Below are 18,465 nucleotides of genomic sequence, written 5' to 3'. Positions count from 1 at the left end.
GGAAGAGAAAAATAAAAAGATGACACCTAGCTGCTTTTTTCCCCTAAACAGTTGGGTGAATGGGGGTGCTATTTATTAATATGGGAAAGTCTGCAGAACAATGAAGTCTGCAGGAAAAGACACCACAAATTCTTTCTCAGATATAATTTGGGATGCTTATTAGGTATCTAAGAGGAGCTCTTGGCTGCCCACACAAGTCATACAAATCTGGCACACAGGAGAGGGTTTGGAACTGGCCTCAGAGCTGGGGAGCGAATTGCCTCTGATCATATTGAAGTTGATGGTGTTAGGCAGTGAAGAGGCAGAGGTTTTCTGTTTAGACGGTGGGATGAAAAGGACAGATGAAGAACACTCAGAAGGAGCAGCCAATAAAGTAAAGCCTGAAGGATGTGGGGCCATGAAGCCCACGGGTGTTGGGACACCCACTCTTTGAAAACAAAAAGCCCTGATTTGTAGTGCTTGCTCATTTTCCTGGTGTAAAAACTCCCACTATGGCTGAAATCAAGCCACCGATGGTTTAAAACAAGCTCACAAAATTCCTAAATAATAAGCAATCAGCTCTCATGGGACCATAAGAACTGGGACAAACGAAGAATGTGTTTCAAGGAGGAGGGAGTTAGACATTTTAGAAGTAAAAAGGAGAACTGAAAATTGGCCATTGGATCCAGCAAGGAGGAAACTGCTGGAGACCTTGACAAAAAATGGATTGGGGCAGTGATGCTGATGATGAGCAAAGCTGGGTGTGGTGGGTCGTAGCAGGAACAGGATATGGCGAGTAGCTCTCTCCACCCGATGCAGGAATTGTTTTGTGTCACTTTCTTTACAACACTTATCACTATCTGACAGAGAATATATATATATTTTTTTTAATTAATTTTTTTTGATGTGGTGTTCCATGATTCATTGTTTGTGTATAACACCCAGTGCTCCATTCAGTACATGTCCTCCTTAATACCCATCACCAGGCTAACCCATCCCCCCACCCTCTCCCCTCTAGAACCCTCAGTTTGTTTCTCAGAGTCCATCCTCTCTCATGGTTTGTCTCCCCCTCCGATTCCCCCCCTTCATTTTTCCCTTCCTGCTGTCTTCTTCTTCTTCTTTTTTTTTTTTAACATATAATGTATTATTTGTTTCAGAGGTACAGATCTGTGATTCAACAGTCTTACACAATTCACAGCGCTCACCGTAGCACATACCCTCCCCGATGTCTATCACCCAGCCACCCCATCCCTCCCACCCCCTACCACTCATATCAGTGAGATCATATGATACATGTCTTTCTCTGATTGACTTATTTTGCTTAGCATAATAGAGAATATATTTTACTGTTTTTTAAGTTCACCGCCTGCTCCCTCCCCTAACACAACTTGAACAGAAGTTCCACGGATGCGCGGGTTGTTTTCTTTATTTATTGCGGGTGTATCCGCAATACCTATAATGGTTCCTGATAAATCTCACGTGCACGAATGAAGAACCGTATCAGAGCACACGGTTACAATTGCTAAATAAAACCCTGGACGTGACAGGGAGTCTCCCACACATTAAAACGGGGAGTCAAACATACAATGTTGGACCCGAGCTTATTTTCCAGAAGAGTGAAATTATGAATGATAAATAATTGATTTTAAACTACAAAACTTTTAGGCCACCAGTTATAGACTATGAAGTCTGGGTTGTTTATTCAGTGCGGGGCCGTCACTAACAGTGTGATAAGGCAGTTTCCTTCCTCCAGTTGAGTGCGCGCGCGTGCGCACATATGTGTGTGTGTGTGTGTGTGTGTGCGCGCGCGCACGCGCGCACACGCAGGCAGGCACATACACTTTCTGTCTGAAGGTAGAGCTTGACAGTGGAACGCAACCAAAGCTTTGGAATATATACTCTTACAGGTTCTTTTCTCTGTTATCAGACTCGACAGAAGTCCTCTCTATTCTCCACTCTGTCCCGTTCGTACTCAGGCTCTCAAAATCTATGAAATTTTCTCTGAACAATGCAGCCTCTGGTGATCACTCTCTTTGTTAAACTCCCATTTCACTAATTGTGCTTTATGACATCTCCCCAAAGAATCTTAAGCTCTCGAAGGAGTTGCTTCGTCCCAAAGTGTCCCCAGGACAATTATATGCACATGGAAATCACTTACTAAACATTTACTGATTGAATGAAACCATGAATTAATACACGAATTCAAATAATGCATAGGCTAACTTTCTAACAAGTGCCTACACGCTCATCAGACTTTTCTGGGAGGGTCTCCGAGTTTACCCTAAATGTCCATATGTTTTGGACTATATCCTGTTTTATCTTTATTAGCAGTTTTTAAACTTTACAAGAATGGATAAGGCAGTAAAAAGTACAAAAAAAAAAGGACAGGAATTTTAAAAGACGTATGAAACAAATAATGATATAACAAAGGATTATTCACTTAGGCATGTAGACAGGGGGTTGATTTATAAAATCTCCTGTTGCTTTTCCAGAACATACACATTATATCAAATAAGAGCTTCCTATATAATAGATATTTTAAGTCATATAATAAAAAGACACACAAAGACTAGGCTTAAAATTTTAAATGGGAAAAAAGCATATTAAAGCTATACTTACTGTCTTCTATGTCCCAGCACTGGGTGATTGGGTCTCCATACTTTACATCTTGCCGTCTAGCTCGCCTATGGAAAAGGGATTAAATGGTTTAGAACATCAGGCATGAGAGCCGGATTATATAAACTCTGCCTCTAACACTGATAACAGTGGCAGAAGCAGAACGATGTTTGTCTTACTGCTCAGCTTAAATACAGGGCAATATTCCCATCACTCTAACCTTAATTCAAATACTACTAACAATAGAGTCCTAACAGAGTGAATCCTGTTTTGGAAATAAGTTGACTTGAATTTTATTTAACTCCTCTGACTTTTGACAAATGATTCAGTAGAACAGGTTGACTATAAATAGAATCCTGGTTTCAGATCCATCCAACAGGGACAACTCTCCCTACCCTCTTTTTTTTCAATCAGTCAGTGGGAAAGTAATAAGATATAAGAGCTTTAGTTAGTGGGTAGGAAAGTAAACATAAATACACAACTCCTCACCATAGGAAGATTCATTATTACATAGATTTGATTAAGCAACAAGTTAAATATTGTCACCACAAATGGAAGTACAAGTTTGATATGGCAGGAATGGCTCAAAGTCACTCCTTGTGCTTTATGACATCTCCCCAAAGAATCTTAAGCTCTCGAAGGAGTTGCTTCGTCCCAAAGTGTCCCCAGGACAATTATATGCACATGGAAATCACTTACTAAACATTTACTGATTGAATGAAACCATGAATTGTCACCAGTTAAATATTGTCACCAGTTAAATATTGTCACTGTCTCATTGTCACATTGTCTCACTGCTGAGAGCTTGTTCACATTGTTTTTCCGAGAGTAGAGACAATGATAATAATAAATAATGGTGGTGTGCATTATTGTTACATCTGTTCCTTAAGAGAAAACAGTAGCTATTGCTTAAAAAAAAAGCTGCTAGATCAAAATTAAAGAAGTCTTAATCTCTTATAGCATATTCTCATTAGCTTTAGCTATTTTATGTTGGCACTTCAGCAACTATAAAAGTCACAGTAAACTGCAATATCTAGGGTGTTCCTTAAGGGCAGTGCTGACCAGGTGATAACCCCATACAAGATTCATCTATCATATACATTTTTTTGGCTCACGTGCACGTTATGTTAAGGTAAGGGAAAATATCACAGTGGCATGTCTGCAAGATCAGAGATACAGTCTTGGGAAATATAAGAAGAAAAATTATGATGGTATAAAGTGCATAAGGTCAAGAATGTTTTTAAATCTTGGCTTCTTGAGAAACAGGGTCAATTCGTCAAACTGAAGGTTCATTACCAACTAATGAGCACTCTTGTTTTTTAGCTCTAGAAAAGAAAAATATTCCCCAAGGACTTACTATCATAAGTATATTCTTAGCCAAAAACTATAATAAAATATTGGGGTTTTTTACTTTCGACTTGTAATAATAGTATCTCTCCATTCATATCTAATGAAGAAATTTCAGGGAATATAAAATATCTCCTAATTTTAAGCAGTATCTGCTGTTGTACTCTACATTCAATCTGTGATTCCTGGAATTTGAAATTTGACTGATTTGTCAAACAAGAAACAAGTGTTGTATGCACTAGTGGGACTAAACTATATATTCACCTGTTACCATCGTATTTTGTTAATACAGACCTAAAGATTAAAAAAAAAATACCATATACAATTTGCTGACATTTTACCTAGAGGAAAAACACACTTTGAACAATACTATAGGAAAAAAAAGTTACTAAAATACACATTTAAAAAATTATTATCATTATATATTTAGCCAGTATCAGTCATATTGATGGCATTCAGGTTCTTTCCAATTATTTCGCTATTGAAAACAGTGCTGAAACTGGATCAGTGCTTGAATGACTTTGTGGTGCTTTTGCCCATGTGTGTCTAGAAGAAATTTCTAGCTGGGTGTTGTTGGCTCAAAATAGGATGATTTTTAAGAGCACATAAAGCAATGAACAGCAAACAGCAGGGCAACATTTTGACATTTAAAGTATATCTGAGTGGCAGAAGCTGACCAAGTTAGAGTTACTGTAGTAAAAATAAAATTGTACCCAGTCACTGGGATGTGCTGTGGGCTGTATATAATCCACACTTTCACAAACACATATATTCATACATTGTTTGCAAAACAGTAAGGCAAAGTATATACATATTTAAAAATAAGGGAAGAAGGGAGGAATGAAAGCAAGGGCAAAGTACTCGAGGAAAACAAACCTGTAATAGTATTTAACATAGATGAGGGAAAAGAATATAAACAATTTATCCGAACTTTTAAAGTTCCCCATTTCAGAGCTTCAGAACACTCTATTTTATCCTCCTTCAACACTGAGTTTTATGCACACGTGTAAAACAACACTGAATTGTAATAGTCTTAAAGCAGACCATGGTTTGCAATCTATTTTCTCTTTAAACTCTGACAAGGTATTCGTGTGAGATATTCACTGTGTAGAAAAGAAGGCTATCCCTTAACTCACTGCGCCTCTTACCTCTTTGAAGTGGGTGCGTATCGAGAGCATGCATTTCCATCCCAGGCACAGTAGGGGTCTCTGGCCAGACAACAGTCTGCACAAGCTTTCCCATACGTGTCGCATCTGTGCAAGGAGAGCTGAACCAACCCATCGCGGGAGCCAATGTACAATTGTTGCTACAAATCAGGCAAGACAAATGAATTGGAAGCATCTTTCAGACTAGTCTTAAAAACTTCCCTTTCTTGAATACCACACCACAGACCTCAATCTGTCTCGTCAAGTGTCCCTTATACAGAACACAAGCACTTGTGCAGAAACATAACAAAGAGTAAGGTAAGTCAATCACTTCTACTCCTGGCAGGATGGGGGTTGGATGATGTTGACACTGGAATGGACAGTGCTCTAGAGCTAGAATAACCTTGGCTGTAATTTAAGAAGGTCAAAAACCAGCTGTTAGACTGAGGAATTAAGACGTCAAATTCTTTCTCAATGGTTGAAAATACGCTTTGGTAGATTATATCAAGCACAGATGCTTTAGGCAACACTGATGGTCTTCCTCTGCTGTGGCTTCCTCCATGAGAGATGACTGAAAAAGGATTTATAAAACTTTCTTGTGGTTTGAACCATCTCACTTGCTAATGAAGTATTTGCTGATCCCTGAAGGAAAATGGGTTATAAGAGGGAGAGAAAATATTTAGTATTGCCGTGAAGAAAGTATTAAGGAGGCTTGAAAGATGCCGTATCACAAATGAAAGGCTGCAGGATAGCACATAAAATCCCATTTTGAAAATAAGTCCTGAAAATGATGCACTGCTCTTTAGAGGCATTCACTTAAGTGTATGTGCTGGAGGACGTAGGGAGAGGGATGATATAGTTAAATAAGCCAGAGTCTGTGCCTTGGGGGAACTCATGGTCAACACTCCTGGACCATGTCAAACATTTAACAAAGGGGAAAACTTGAGAAATAAATATTGACATAAACATCATACATGTACTCAGCCTGCAGAAATCTGTCTTATACCTCTCCAGCCCATGACAATGTCAGTTAGGACTTCCCGGTTGCTAAATGCAATGCCCCCTGTTCAGTATTTGTTTTACTTAAATTCTCTGTGGTGTTTGACGCCAAGAATGACATCTTCTTTGAAACTCTCTTCACTTTTCCTTGTGCTCCGTCTTTATTCCTGCCTAAGACTTTGGTCTCCTTTGATGATTCCTTTCTTCGCATTAAATGTTAGGTGTCCCCTCTTTTCTATCCTCATTCCTTTGCCTTTCTTATTCTCCAAAGAGTCAGTGGCATCTTGAAAACAACACTGAGGTGGACATACTGATTGCCCTCAATCTAGCCCTGCTACCCTGCCTTGGTGAGAGGCACGTCCCCAGTCACCCAGGACACAAAGGGGGCAGTTGTCCCTGAGTCCCCTCTCTCTCAGTTGGCCACCATATCTATTCCTTTCTCTTACACAGAGCTCTTGACTTCCTTCTCTTCCTCTCCACTGCTTCTGCCACTGTCACCACCTTAGTCTTAATCATTTCTGTCCTGGATTACTTATAAGTGTCCTAGTATTTCCACTGGCTTCAGTCTTGTTTTCAACCCCAGGACTCAGCCCATCCTGCCACACTGCCACACCACATCGACCTTCCTAAGAGGAAAATCTTATCACAACACATTCCTGCTGAAAATATTTAAAAGTTTTCATTGTCCTTAGATAAAATTTTTAAACCTCTTAGGAGGACATAGAAGAATGCACCTAATCTTGCTCTGTCTTATAATCCCAGATTCATTTCTAGTCTCCTTGCCTCCTGCATACACATAAGCCCTTCGCTCTAAGTGTTCACAAACTTACTAGAAGAAGCCATGGTCTCTCGCTCTTCACACCTTTCCAAATGTTCTCCTCCTCCCCTTGACATAGGCTTCCTCATCCCACCCTCTTTGAATTTATCTGGTTAACTGAAACATCCTTCATAGTTTGGGTACATGGTCTTCTTTGTGCTGTCTTCCCCTGCTCCACCTGGCTCCCTCTTAGACTCCCCTGTGTCCCCCCAGTATGTGCTTCCACTATCGCTCTGCATTGTCAGTGTGCTCCCTCTTCATCTCCTGGTTCCACTGTGAGCTTCTGGAAGTTAAGGGCTATGCCATTCATGCATTTCTGTACCCTCCAAGGGCAGTAGTAGACCTTCAAGAACTAAATGTTGAGTGGAGAAATTAATGGAAAAGACCAAAGAAGAAACCTGTTTAGATCTTTTCCCTAATAATCTCTGTATCATTACTAGGCATAGTAGATTAAGACAATGTTGGCAACACCTTATGGTTCAACACATTGTCCCATAACTTTCTTAGCCTAATGCAAGTCTGAACCTCTTGAATCAACTAGGATTTGGAGTATCATATCTGAGAACTGTGGAATCTAATAAATATTATTATTAGCTACCATTTACTTTACACTCACAATGTACCAACTCTCTGTCTAGAATTTTGCATGCAGCATCCATTTATTAGGAGGTGGATTTTATTTCCCTAACTTCACCGTTAAGGAAATTGATTCCAGGAGTCAGATACTAAGTGGAAGGATGGAGGTTGACTCTTGGGCTCTTTGCCACCACAGTCCATAGTCTAACTTCTAGATTCCCTGGTTAAAAATCATTTTTAGTGATTAGGGCTGGTATTCTACATGAATTTCTTATGGCCTTGACAGAAACACATCCTCAAGAGACAAAGAAAGTGAGCTCAGTTTTCAAGAGCCAAGGGAAGGGGAGAATATATCATTCACTTAATGGTACTTGGTTCTACTTCTCCTAAAACAAGATTGCCACAGTGGCCTCTAATAGGTTATAAAAGAAACAAATAATTTAGAGCTTTTTATATTATTTAAAATTTAACTTCCAACTTCAATAGATTTTTCCTAAATTGAACTTGAATTCGAGGAACTTGTTGCTTTGGTAGCTAATATTTACACAAAAATTAGAAAGTACCTGCTTCAGAGACAACTCCATGTTCAAGATGATTGATGAGTGCTGAAAAAAGAAGTCAAATGTTAATAAAGATAACCATTAACAGTCTTTTATAGTAGCCAATATGTTGTTTCGTCATGTGCCAAAGATCACTGAAGTAAACTTCAAGGGTCTGTTACACAGGAGGGGAAAAGGATCTTAATGTTTGCTATTTCCTTCCAATGTGTTGTAATTCTACCTTAATAGAAATTATCAAAATAGTTATTTTAAAGTATCTTATTACAGAAAAATTACCTAAATGTATGAAGAAAGACTCTGCATTGAAAATCACTCCCAGTTACCCACAAGGCTTCTCCTTCTAAATCTGCTTATCTTAACTGCTTCCATATAATTCAAACTAGTGTTGACAAGAACATCTCCATAATTATTTATTACCTCGTCCTGCTCTTACTTAGATCAGTAGTTCAAAAACTTGTTCAAGTAGCAGAGTTCTGAAAAGTTATAGTGCTCCTTGTGGATGAGCATATTCTTTATGGAACACTGCAAGCTACTGATGCACATGATTTTGTGATATGCACTAAGGCTAGCTTTATTTGTAGAAATTATGGCTTTGTGCATGCAATATAAAATTAGAAATATGAACACAAAAGCTACCAAACTAAAGGATGGCATGCTTTAAAATTTTTTCATCTACTTATCATCTACCTATTTACTATTCATTCATTTCTCACTGGCCAATATTTTCAAACCAATAAATAGAAGCAGATATCAAAAGTTTAAGAAAATACATAAAAAAGGAAAGGAAGATGTTAAAATGAGAAAGTTCTATCCAGTAACTTTTTTTTTTTAAATGAAGAAAACAGATTCATTATTTAATCTTAACAGTGGAATCTGAACAATTCCTCTTGATCACTAACAGTCAATAAGTAAACCTTATTCTAATGTGCCCTAGGTATTGTGGGAGTTTTATTTTTGGCTTCTGGGTTCACACGTATATTTGACATCGGCTTCTCCCTCAGGAACCACCCAAGACTGTTTTTGGTAGATGCCAGATAGCAGATCTTGTTCTAGTTAACTCCTTGACCACTATTATCATCACAATGTAAACAGGATCCTGGGGAACTCAGCTAGTTAATTACCTTGCTTTCCTCCCCATGGAGGGCTCTACTCCATTTTAAGGCAATAGATGTTCACAGGGAAACAGCCCATTTTAACGAACCATCTCAACAAAAATGTTACGAAAGGAACAACATATTTTTTAAAGGCTCCTCTCAGAAATACAATTTTATTTCTAATGTTATTCCCAGAAAATAATTTTAAACTAAATGTCACTGAGCATCTACAAAGAACACCACAATTCAAATGTACTGTTAAAAGTCAGACATTCCCCAAATCCGGAAAACTATTATTTTAGATCTAGTAACTCTTTAAGGGAATGTAGCATACATAAAGAATGAAGACTTACGTATCATACAACCTTTAAAAAAAAATTCCTTACAAAAAAGCAGGGACGTGTGATTTATACACTCTTCCAGTTTTCTCAAATTCAATTGAGGAAAAATTGAAAAGTAGAATTTATAAAGTAGAAAAGCATCTGGATAGTCAAAGAGACCCCAGGCTTTCATCTACTGTGGTGATTTGTCTGACCATATGCTTAGAGAATAAAGTAATGAGGGGCAATCCCAGGAGCCCTGAATTTAGTGGTATTCTACAGGGAAAGGGGAGTCCCATTCTCAGTTGCTTTTAAAACTTTTTTTTCCATTGCCTAAGGAGAAGGAAAGTAAAGGAGCTAAGTGCACAGACATCTCCAGGAAAAGTGATGATGTATTTAAATATACTGTTCTATACCAAGAGCTGTTAAGTTTCACCATCTCTTCTGTAACTATGGACTGTCTTACCTTGAATATCTGCAACTCCTCCAATACTACTTCTTCCATATTCCACTTCTCCTTTGAAATGCTGACCACTTTGAGGACTGTCCCAATGTCTGAAAAAATACATGACCTATGATCCTGCTGTTTCTACTTCAGTGTTTGGCTGTAAGTATATGCTTAGCAACATTTACATTGTTCCCCTCATTTTTCTTTCAATGCCTCTCAAGAAGTCAGATTAAATAAAGCATGCAAGAAGGGAAGCTTAGTGGACTGGATTCTCTCCTTCCAAAACATGATAGTTTTTAGCTCATAAAACATATTTATAAAGAAAATATTAAAAGACATGTACTTGAAGTACATTGCTAGCAAAAGGAATATATAGGTCTCATTTAAATATTGGTTGAAACTATAACTAAAGTGGAATGACCTTTTTGTAACTTAATTTGAAAGGCGAAAATATACTAAAATATATTTTTTTCTCTCTCTCAGTATAAGAAATATTTAGTTAGTACTTATATCCAACTTACCACGAAAGGTAGGATATATACCTTTTTAAATCATGTTAACAAATGATAGAGAAATCACTGAAGCCATCTACATAGGGAAAATTGTAGTGCACTCATCAAACATATTTTATTTACAGAAACCTTATTAATGGGCTAGAAACTGAAGTTTTGTTTAAAATTATTTTAGTTTAATTTAAAAGAGTAACCCAAATTTGAAAGACTATAAACCAAAAATTGGCATTTAGTAAAGATGCCTTAAATACAGGATCTTCTATTGCAGTTTCCAAGGTGGCATGCTATTGCAGAAAGACAATCAAAAGAACGTTTTAGAAAAAACAAAAAACAAAAAAAAAGCCTCATTTGGAAATTAACTTATACAAAATAGATGCTTTTAAATTCTGGCACTGTGGTTGAAGAATATTCACATGTATGGTAATGATCCTATTTGCACAAAATAGTCTGAATTATTTAACTCTGTTTTTAAATGATTCTAGGATTTTTGAAAAATATTAAATATACATTTTCCAAATGTCATAATTGAAAATCTATCCATCTTATTTACCTTATAATTTTCTCAGCAAGAGTTAGGTAGTACCACCTAGTGGCTGAAAAGCATTTACAGCACTGGAAATGACCTAGGAATGCTTTGGGTGGCTCTGCAAATCAAGGGGCAAACTCCTTAGAATTCATGAGAGATTAATTATTTCAAATTTTGTCACTTCAGTAGTAATCTCTACAGTCTTGAAAGCATCACTTCCTTTCCTGGGTCTTGGTATTGCCATCTGCGACATCATCAGGCTTGACAACGAGTATTCCAGAAAGCCCTCTAAGTGTGTGACACACACACTCCCTGATAAACCCTACGTTTGTAAAACTACGTTTAAAAATAAATAAATAAAACTGTTCTGTAGTTCTGAAAACCTATTTCAATAAAAATGTCCATTTCTTGAAAACCCATTAATTTCTATTTTTTTTTTTTTTTTTTTTAAGATTTTATTTATTTGCGAGAGAGAGAATGAGAGACAGAGAGCATGAGAGGGAAGAGGGTCAGAGGGAGAAGCAGACTCCCTGCCGAGCTGGGAGCCCGATGTGGGACTCGATCCCGGGACTCCAGGATCATGACCTGAGCCGAAGGCAGTCGCTTAACCAACTGAGCCACCCAGGCGCCCCATTAATTTCTATTTCTTTATGCAAGGCCTGATTCACTAAATCATACAACATTTATCCACGATGAAGTACTTTTGTCTAAATGATGCATGTTAACTCTACTGCCATTAAAATTCACATGGTATTATTAAATGATACCTTTTTTTTTTTCTTTTTCCTGTTTTTTGAGACAGACTATATAAGCAATATTTCTTTTTCTGGAAAAATATTTTTTAATCATTTTATAATTACTGAGTTGACAGACAAAAAAATTAAGTAAAATGGGCTCTAATAATGAAAGTTATACTTAATCCACAAAATTCAAAGACAGGAAAAATGATTTCCAACAAGTTTCTACTTAAAGATTTTTACAAACTGTTGCTTAATTTTTTGAAAAGCATCTTAACTCAGTCAGCGATTCTCAAAATTGGGTGAAGGGATCCTATGAGGGGGCTTATCAAAAATCTCCCTAGAGAGAGGAAAATGTGAAGTTTGAAAAGAAACATTGCTTTGCCATACTTGTTTAATTTTAGTCCATAGTCAATCAACAAATATGTGTTGAGCACCTAATCTAAGCAGGTATTTTGTAGTCATAACATACAAATATATTTCGAAACCTCAAATAATACCAAAGGAGGTGGGGAGATATTTATAACTGTCACTTAAAAGCATGTGTTATGTAATGGTAAGAAATACTGACTAGATATTAGCTAATAATTACTCAGCTTGATTTTTACCAACAATCTTTTTGAAGTTTTGCTTTCTTTGCCTAATAGTGAAAAATTCTTTTGGAAGAAAGCATAATCTGGTTCCAGCATACCTGTTCCAAGGAACATTACATCGTATTGACCATCTTCTGCAACAACATGATCCACCACGATCTGGGTCAGTCTGTAATCCACATTGATCCTCTTGAATGTTGGTCCTCCCGCAACTGGGTATACTGATTTAAACATCACAGGGTGCCGCTTGATGAAACTGATGACATCATCCGGAAAATCTCGGGTGGATTTAATTAGTGGATCATAGGTTTTGCTTGGACACTGAAAAGAAATGTGAAGAGGAGTAAAGACATTGTTCATGCACCTGAGGAATTTATACTTACTTATAATAAGGTTTTTAAGACTTACCATTGATAATATTAAAGGAATGGTCAACAGGATCAATATAGAATCACATGTCCTTGTAAATAAAAGCAGTTTACCTTGAATATATTTAAATCCAGTTTTCTCTCTCAAAAATACTTTAATTATTAAAATGGAATATTATTCAGCCATAAAAAAGGAACGGAATTTTGTCATTTGAGACAACAAGTATGGACCCGGGGGCATTATGCTATGTGAGATGAGGCAGACAGAGAAAGGTAAATACTGTATGATCTCACTTACATGTGGCATCTTAAAAACAAAAACACCAAATTGATAGATACAAAAAACAGATTGGTGCTTACCAGAAGCAGGGAGTGGGAGGATTGGCAAAATGGGTGAAGGGGGTCAAAAGGTACAAATTTCCAGTTTTAAAATAATCACATCATGGGAATATAGTGGATAGAATGGTGACTAGAGTTAATAACACTGTATTGCATATTTGAAAGTTGCTAAGAGAATATACTTAAAAGTTCTCATCACAAGAAAAAGAATTTTGTAACTATGTATGGTGATGTATGTTAACTGGACTTATTGCATGTTTTTCAAGATATACAAATATCAAATCATCACTTTGCACATCTGAAACTAGTATGTCAATTATACCTCAATTCAAAATTGTATATATTTTAAGTCCTTTATCTATGCCTATTTGGGATTTTGCTTTTGAAACACTCTTTTCAGTTACACTAGCACGAGTGAAAATTTATAATTTCAATTCCAAGGCAATTGTCTTTCCTTCCAAAAATTCTGACCTCAGAAAGCTGACTATAAAACCCCATGCTACATGTTTCTGTTGTCTTTTGAACTGTTCTCTTCTTGAATTAACTTTGCATCCCCAAAGACAGCTGTCTCTGTTTGTTGGCAGGTGAAATGGCTAATGGTCATCAAAGAGAACCTAGTAAAACAGATTATCCTTGCTTATTCAGGCTTCGCAAGTTTCTCAAAAACTTTCTAAGTTATACATATTTTTCTATATTTTCTAAAGTTCCCACAGTGAATTTGTTAGGAAGATTACTGTTTCCTGAGAAGATACATGAAATTTGAGTTGAAATAATTATGAAGAAAGTGATCTATAAACATGGGAATATATGAGAAACCATTATTTTCAATTTCTTTTCATTCATTTATGATTGCAGTTTTAAATTAACCCATGATTATTAAAAATTAAATGGAACAAATCACCACATCATAAAAATTACTTATAAAAGAGCTTTAATAGTTTTACACTGTAATTAGTTTTTTTTATAACTGGCGTGAAAATTATGCTGTGAACAATTCAACAGCTCTTTCCCTGAAGGATCTGTGCGGAAACCATTCAGGGAATTTTTCACTTCTGTCTGAAATTGCCTCTCGTGTGCTTTTTGTGTTCACTAATTCAATAGTTAGCATACCCTGCCCCCTGGTGGTAAAACACAAAAGTTCAAACTAGTACAAATTAAATGAATTTGATGTGCCTTTATCCAAAGAACATGAATACAAAGAGAATTCTTTCATAATTTGATTTTTTTACCAAATATTTACCCTTCCACATACCAAACCTATTTTATTATTTCAAAATATTATAATTCAGAACGTTAATTCAGAACAATTCTGTCATCACATTTGAATTCTTAATGGACTAATACATAATCTTGTGGAATGGAAAACTTTGGCTCTATGTTGCAGGTGTAGAGAAGAAAATGAGTGACACTAAGGAAAGTCTATAAGAAAGCTCTGCTTTCTCCCTGTTTTCATATTTAGACAAGTTGGAAACATAATCTCCCCTGAACTGAGCCATTTATACCAGGCTCTAACTGGAATTTTGTCAAGGCTTCAAACTTACTTCTCAGATCCTTGAACTCAAGAGGATCATTCTCAGGGAATTAAATATACTGGAATTAGTCACAATATATGACCCTGAGATCCAATTTTATAGGAATAAAATCATAATGGGTCACTAAATTAGAAGAAATCTCAAAGAAGTTGTACTAAAAACTGTTAATGATTTTCCATTTGTAATTTGAGAATATTTCTATCTTTTACAGAAATCTCACATGTCTGGTCTTAAAAAGAACTAAGCTTTTCCTGATATCTATTTATTTGTCCCAGGTCTGCACCAAAGAGGTACAGAATATTAGCTATTTGGTAATTACTTAGCATATTCTTAACTGGCTGCTGGTCTAAAGATCTAAGTGTCTTTAGTCATTGTTTCTAGCACTTTGCCTCCAGCCAAGTGGAATCTGTCAACTCGATAATGGAAGGAACCCTATATTAAAATAGATTAAGCTACAACTCAAAAGGATGTGGAGCTCAAATGATACAAAGCTCTTGCCCAATTACAGGCTGCACGTTTGATGCTCCGTCAAAGGCGACTCATAGTGGGCTTATGGCTTATACTGCCTGAGGTACAATCTGGTTGGTCTATCATTAAAATCAAAGCAAAAGCATGATTTTGCTTGCATTACATTTTTGAAATAGCCCTCCAGTTTAAGAAAATTTTTTTTCTTTTGACTTTGCAGCTCTAGTTATGCAAGTAACCAATTTCCAAAAGAAATATCATGACATTCAAGCCACAGTTTTTGATACCAAAGTTTTCAATAATTAGGAATTTTAATATGTGTAAAGTATAGAGGAATGAAGACATGAACAATTTAGCAAAGAAGCAAACATGACCATTTTCCTCCTTGCTCACCTCTGACAAGAAGGGTGAAGGGTAATAAAATCTAAGAAAAAAAGAAGAGAAGGAAAACCTGGTTTCTATTGACTATTATAAAATGATCTTTGGAAATGTATTTTTTTGTATGGCAGCTTTTCCATCTGGCATGCTGCCAGTGTTTGGATAAGATCTTTATCCTTTAGGTTGCTGTGCGTGATCTCTGAGGTCCGCGTCTCCACTCTGCTTTCACAAACGAAAGTGATTTGGTAGAGTTGCTCCCTGAGGTTTAAGATAGTACCGTTTGAACTAAATATTGTTATTTTAGCACATTGAAAACAGTAGAATTTCCTTTGATTTCATACAGCTGTGTAGCACACAGATCTAAAAATAACGAGATGCCAAGCAACCTAAGCAGGTAAGACAGTAAAGAAGGAAAGAAAAATCCCATAAAGGAAAAAGAAAGTGTGGGCAAGCGGTGCCTGGGTGGCTCAGTCATGTGAGCATCTGACTCTTGGTTTCGGCTCAGGTTACCATCTCAGGGTCGAGAGATCGAGGCCTGCGTTGGGCTCTGTACTCAGTGAGGAGTCTGCTTGAGGTTCATTCTCTCCTCCCTCTGCACCTCTCACCACTCGTGCTCTCTCTAAATAAAATCTTTAAAAAGAAGAAGTGTGGGAAAATGTACATCTGAAGTAAATGATCCTATTAGTTTCCTCCGAAAACCCTAGGAAATGTTCCTATTGAAGCTCTACATCTCAGGTATTAAAAATGTCGTGAATTTTTTGTCTGTATGTCCTCTTAATTTCTACCTAGTAACACAGTCCATCTGACTCTATGGTAGAGAATCATTTATTTGCGGCGCCAGCTTTCTTAACATTTGCCTGAGTTCTACCACTTCAGTTCCTGCAGGAAATAAATCAGGGAACTTATCTGTGTCTCCACCTACTGTGTTGAAAAACTCTTAAGATAGTTTAAATTTTGAGGAGGAAAGAAAAAATCTATACCAAAATTTGAAAATGTGAGTGTCTTGCTGGAAACAATAGCAGCACAAGAGTGTTCCAGAAAAGGGACCTGCCCAGGCACACCGTGAGAGGAAAGGGGGGAGCCCACCAGCAGCCAGCCCTGGTTCGGCACCTATCTTCCAGGGCTGGCTGCACGCACGGCTGGTGCCGTGTGACCGTGTTATGCTTGGCAGATCTGCCTGTTTGTATAGTGCCTTTAGCAGTGCGGTGGGAAGCGACGGATAAGAGGAGAAAAATAGGTTTTATCCAATGAGAGAACTTTGCCCCTTGGCAAGGCACCAGACAGCTGTTAAAAGTTTTCTCCCCCTGCTGCTTCAGGCTGTTCTCTACAGGTTGCACTTTTCCTTTTAAACAAATCAGAGGATTGACTCATGTGAGGGAAGAAAGACGTGGCACATGGAAAGACTAAACCAGGCTTTCATTTTCAGCAAGCTGAGAAAACTAAGCTACATATGCAAAGGAAGTCTGATTTTTATTTATATATATATATAAAAAAGGCGATTTCATAGGTGCCATCCTATCCCCTTGCTGATTCATCTAAAAGTCAGTTTATAACACGGATGGGGAAAGATCCTGTATTTAATGTCAGAGGCAGAAAGGCCAGGGCTGCAAATACACAGGTACATTTGTCTCTTTCTCTATTTTGTTTTTGCAATTAAAAACCAGCTTTATTGTTGTTATATCTGAACCTTGAATATTCTGCTATGTTTAAAAGGTTAAAAAAAAAAATCTCAAGTTTCCTCTTTATTGTTCAGTGTCTAATAAAGCAATTATGTTTTCTAGCATTTGAAGAAATGAATTTCCTATCTGCAAATATCCATTCAAAATTTTATTTAGTACCAGCAAATGAATTTTAACCTCTGGACCTAAAAATGTAATAGTAAGCTCCCCAGCTCAAACGAAGGTTGGATTCTGTCTACCCTAACTGGGTAGTAATTTAAAGATGACAATTAAGCCAACAATTTTGGATCATTTACTTTCTAAGTTAAATAGTTTTAAGCTGAATTTAATCTTGCGAGACATTTAACAAAATACGGCTGTAGCTCTTTCTCTTTTTTAAAGTTTCCTTTCTTTTAGAGGGATTTCTATACGAGAAAAAGGAAAACACTATTGAACATAGTAAGTGGCTTGGGATTTGGACAACTTCATTTTAAAAGAGAATGTTGGCTCCATGGAAAAGAAAGCTGAACGTCGGCTGAAAAGAGTAATTGAGAAATGTTAGAAATCGGTTGTCTCTCAGGGTTTCAGAGAAACACGGCCTGTTTACGGTTAATGGAAAATGAGTGATGTTTTGTCATATGCCCTTGGTTAAGTGTAGTCAAGATTTGGGAACTTGAGGCCCAGATTGTACACCTGCCTCTGCTGCTCTCTTCTGGAATCAAAAAGCTGAAGGGATAGAATTAAAGATAGCCCTGGTAATTTAGGGGTGGTGACAAAGTAACAGTTTGTTATCCAATAAGAGGAAGGCCACACAGTGAACAGATGTTGGGAAGAAAATAAAACTGTGAATTTAATATAATTGAGGCTTCTACAAGCTAGTGGTGCATAAAATGAGATTTTCCCAAAGTTTCCCACAGATTTTTAATGAATTAGGAAAGCCTTACTTAAAACAAAACAAACAACAACAAAATGTTACCCATATTGTGCAGGGGCCTAAATGGGAAGCTAGCGTGAGATGCCGTGAGGGAATTCTTCCATTATTTTTCAGTCCCATTTGGTAAGACTATCACAGTCTAACACTATATAAACCAAAAGGAAGTTTAGGATACTATTTTTTAACTAAATTTTTAATTTTAATTCCAGTATAGTTAACATACAGTGTTATATTAGTTTCAGGTGTACAATATAGTGATTCAACAATTCTATAACTTACTCAGTGTTCATCATGATAAGTGTGCTCTTAATTTGCATCACCTATTTCACCCATTCCCCTACCCACCCTCTGGTAACCATCTGTTTGTTCTCTACAGTTAAGAGTCTGTTTTTTTATCTGTTTCTATCTTTTTTTCCTTTGAACAAAGGAAATGAACAATTCCTTTGCATTTGTTTTGTTTCTTAAATTCCACATAGGGGTGAAATCATGTGGTATGTCTTTCTCTGATTTATTCTGCTTAGC

The 18,465-nt window shown here is 36.9% G+C and overlaps 1 protein-coding gene across 1 annotated transcript in view; it reads right to left on the bottom strand.

Annotated features, from left to right (window-relative positions):
• Positions 1–18,465, bottom strand: part of SEMA3D (semaphorin 3D) — a 128,717-nt gene that overhangs the window by 15,333 nt on the left and 94,919 nt on the right. The window contains exons 11-15 of the mRNA XM_032402268.1: positions 12,368–12,590; positions 9,920–10,008; positions 8,043–8,084; positions 5,091–5,248; positions 2,599–2,663 (exon numbers count right to left, since the gene is read on the bottom strand). Of these exons, the coding sequence (XP_032258159.1) occupies positions 2,599–2,663; positions 5,091–5,248; positions 8,043–8,084; positions 9,920–10,008; positions 12,368–12,590 (577 nt within the window). The remainder of the gene's footprint in view (positions 1–2,598; positions 2,664–5,090; positions 5,249–8,042; positions 8,085–9,919; positions 10,009–12,367; positions 12,591–18,465) is intronic.

Source organism: Phoca vitulina, unplaced genomic scaffold, assembly GCF_004348235.1.
Source record: "Phoca vitulina isolate PV1807 unplaced genomic scaffold, GSC_HSeal_1.0 scaffold4, whole genome shotgun sequence".
In the NCBI taxonomy this organism is placed as follows: domain Eukaryota; kingdom Metazoa; phylum Chordata; class Mammalia; order Carnivora; family Phocidae; genus Phoca; species Phoca vitulina.
The sequence above is the reverse complement of the archived record's forward strand: the minus strand, read 5'-3'. Positions and strand labels throughout refer to the sequence as shown.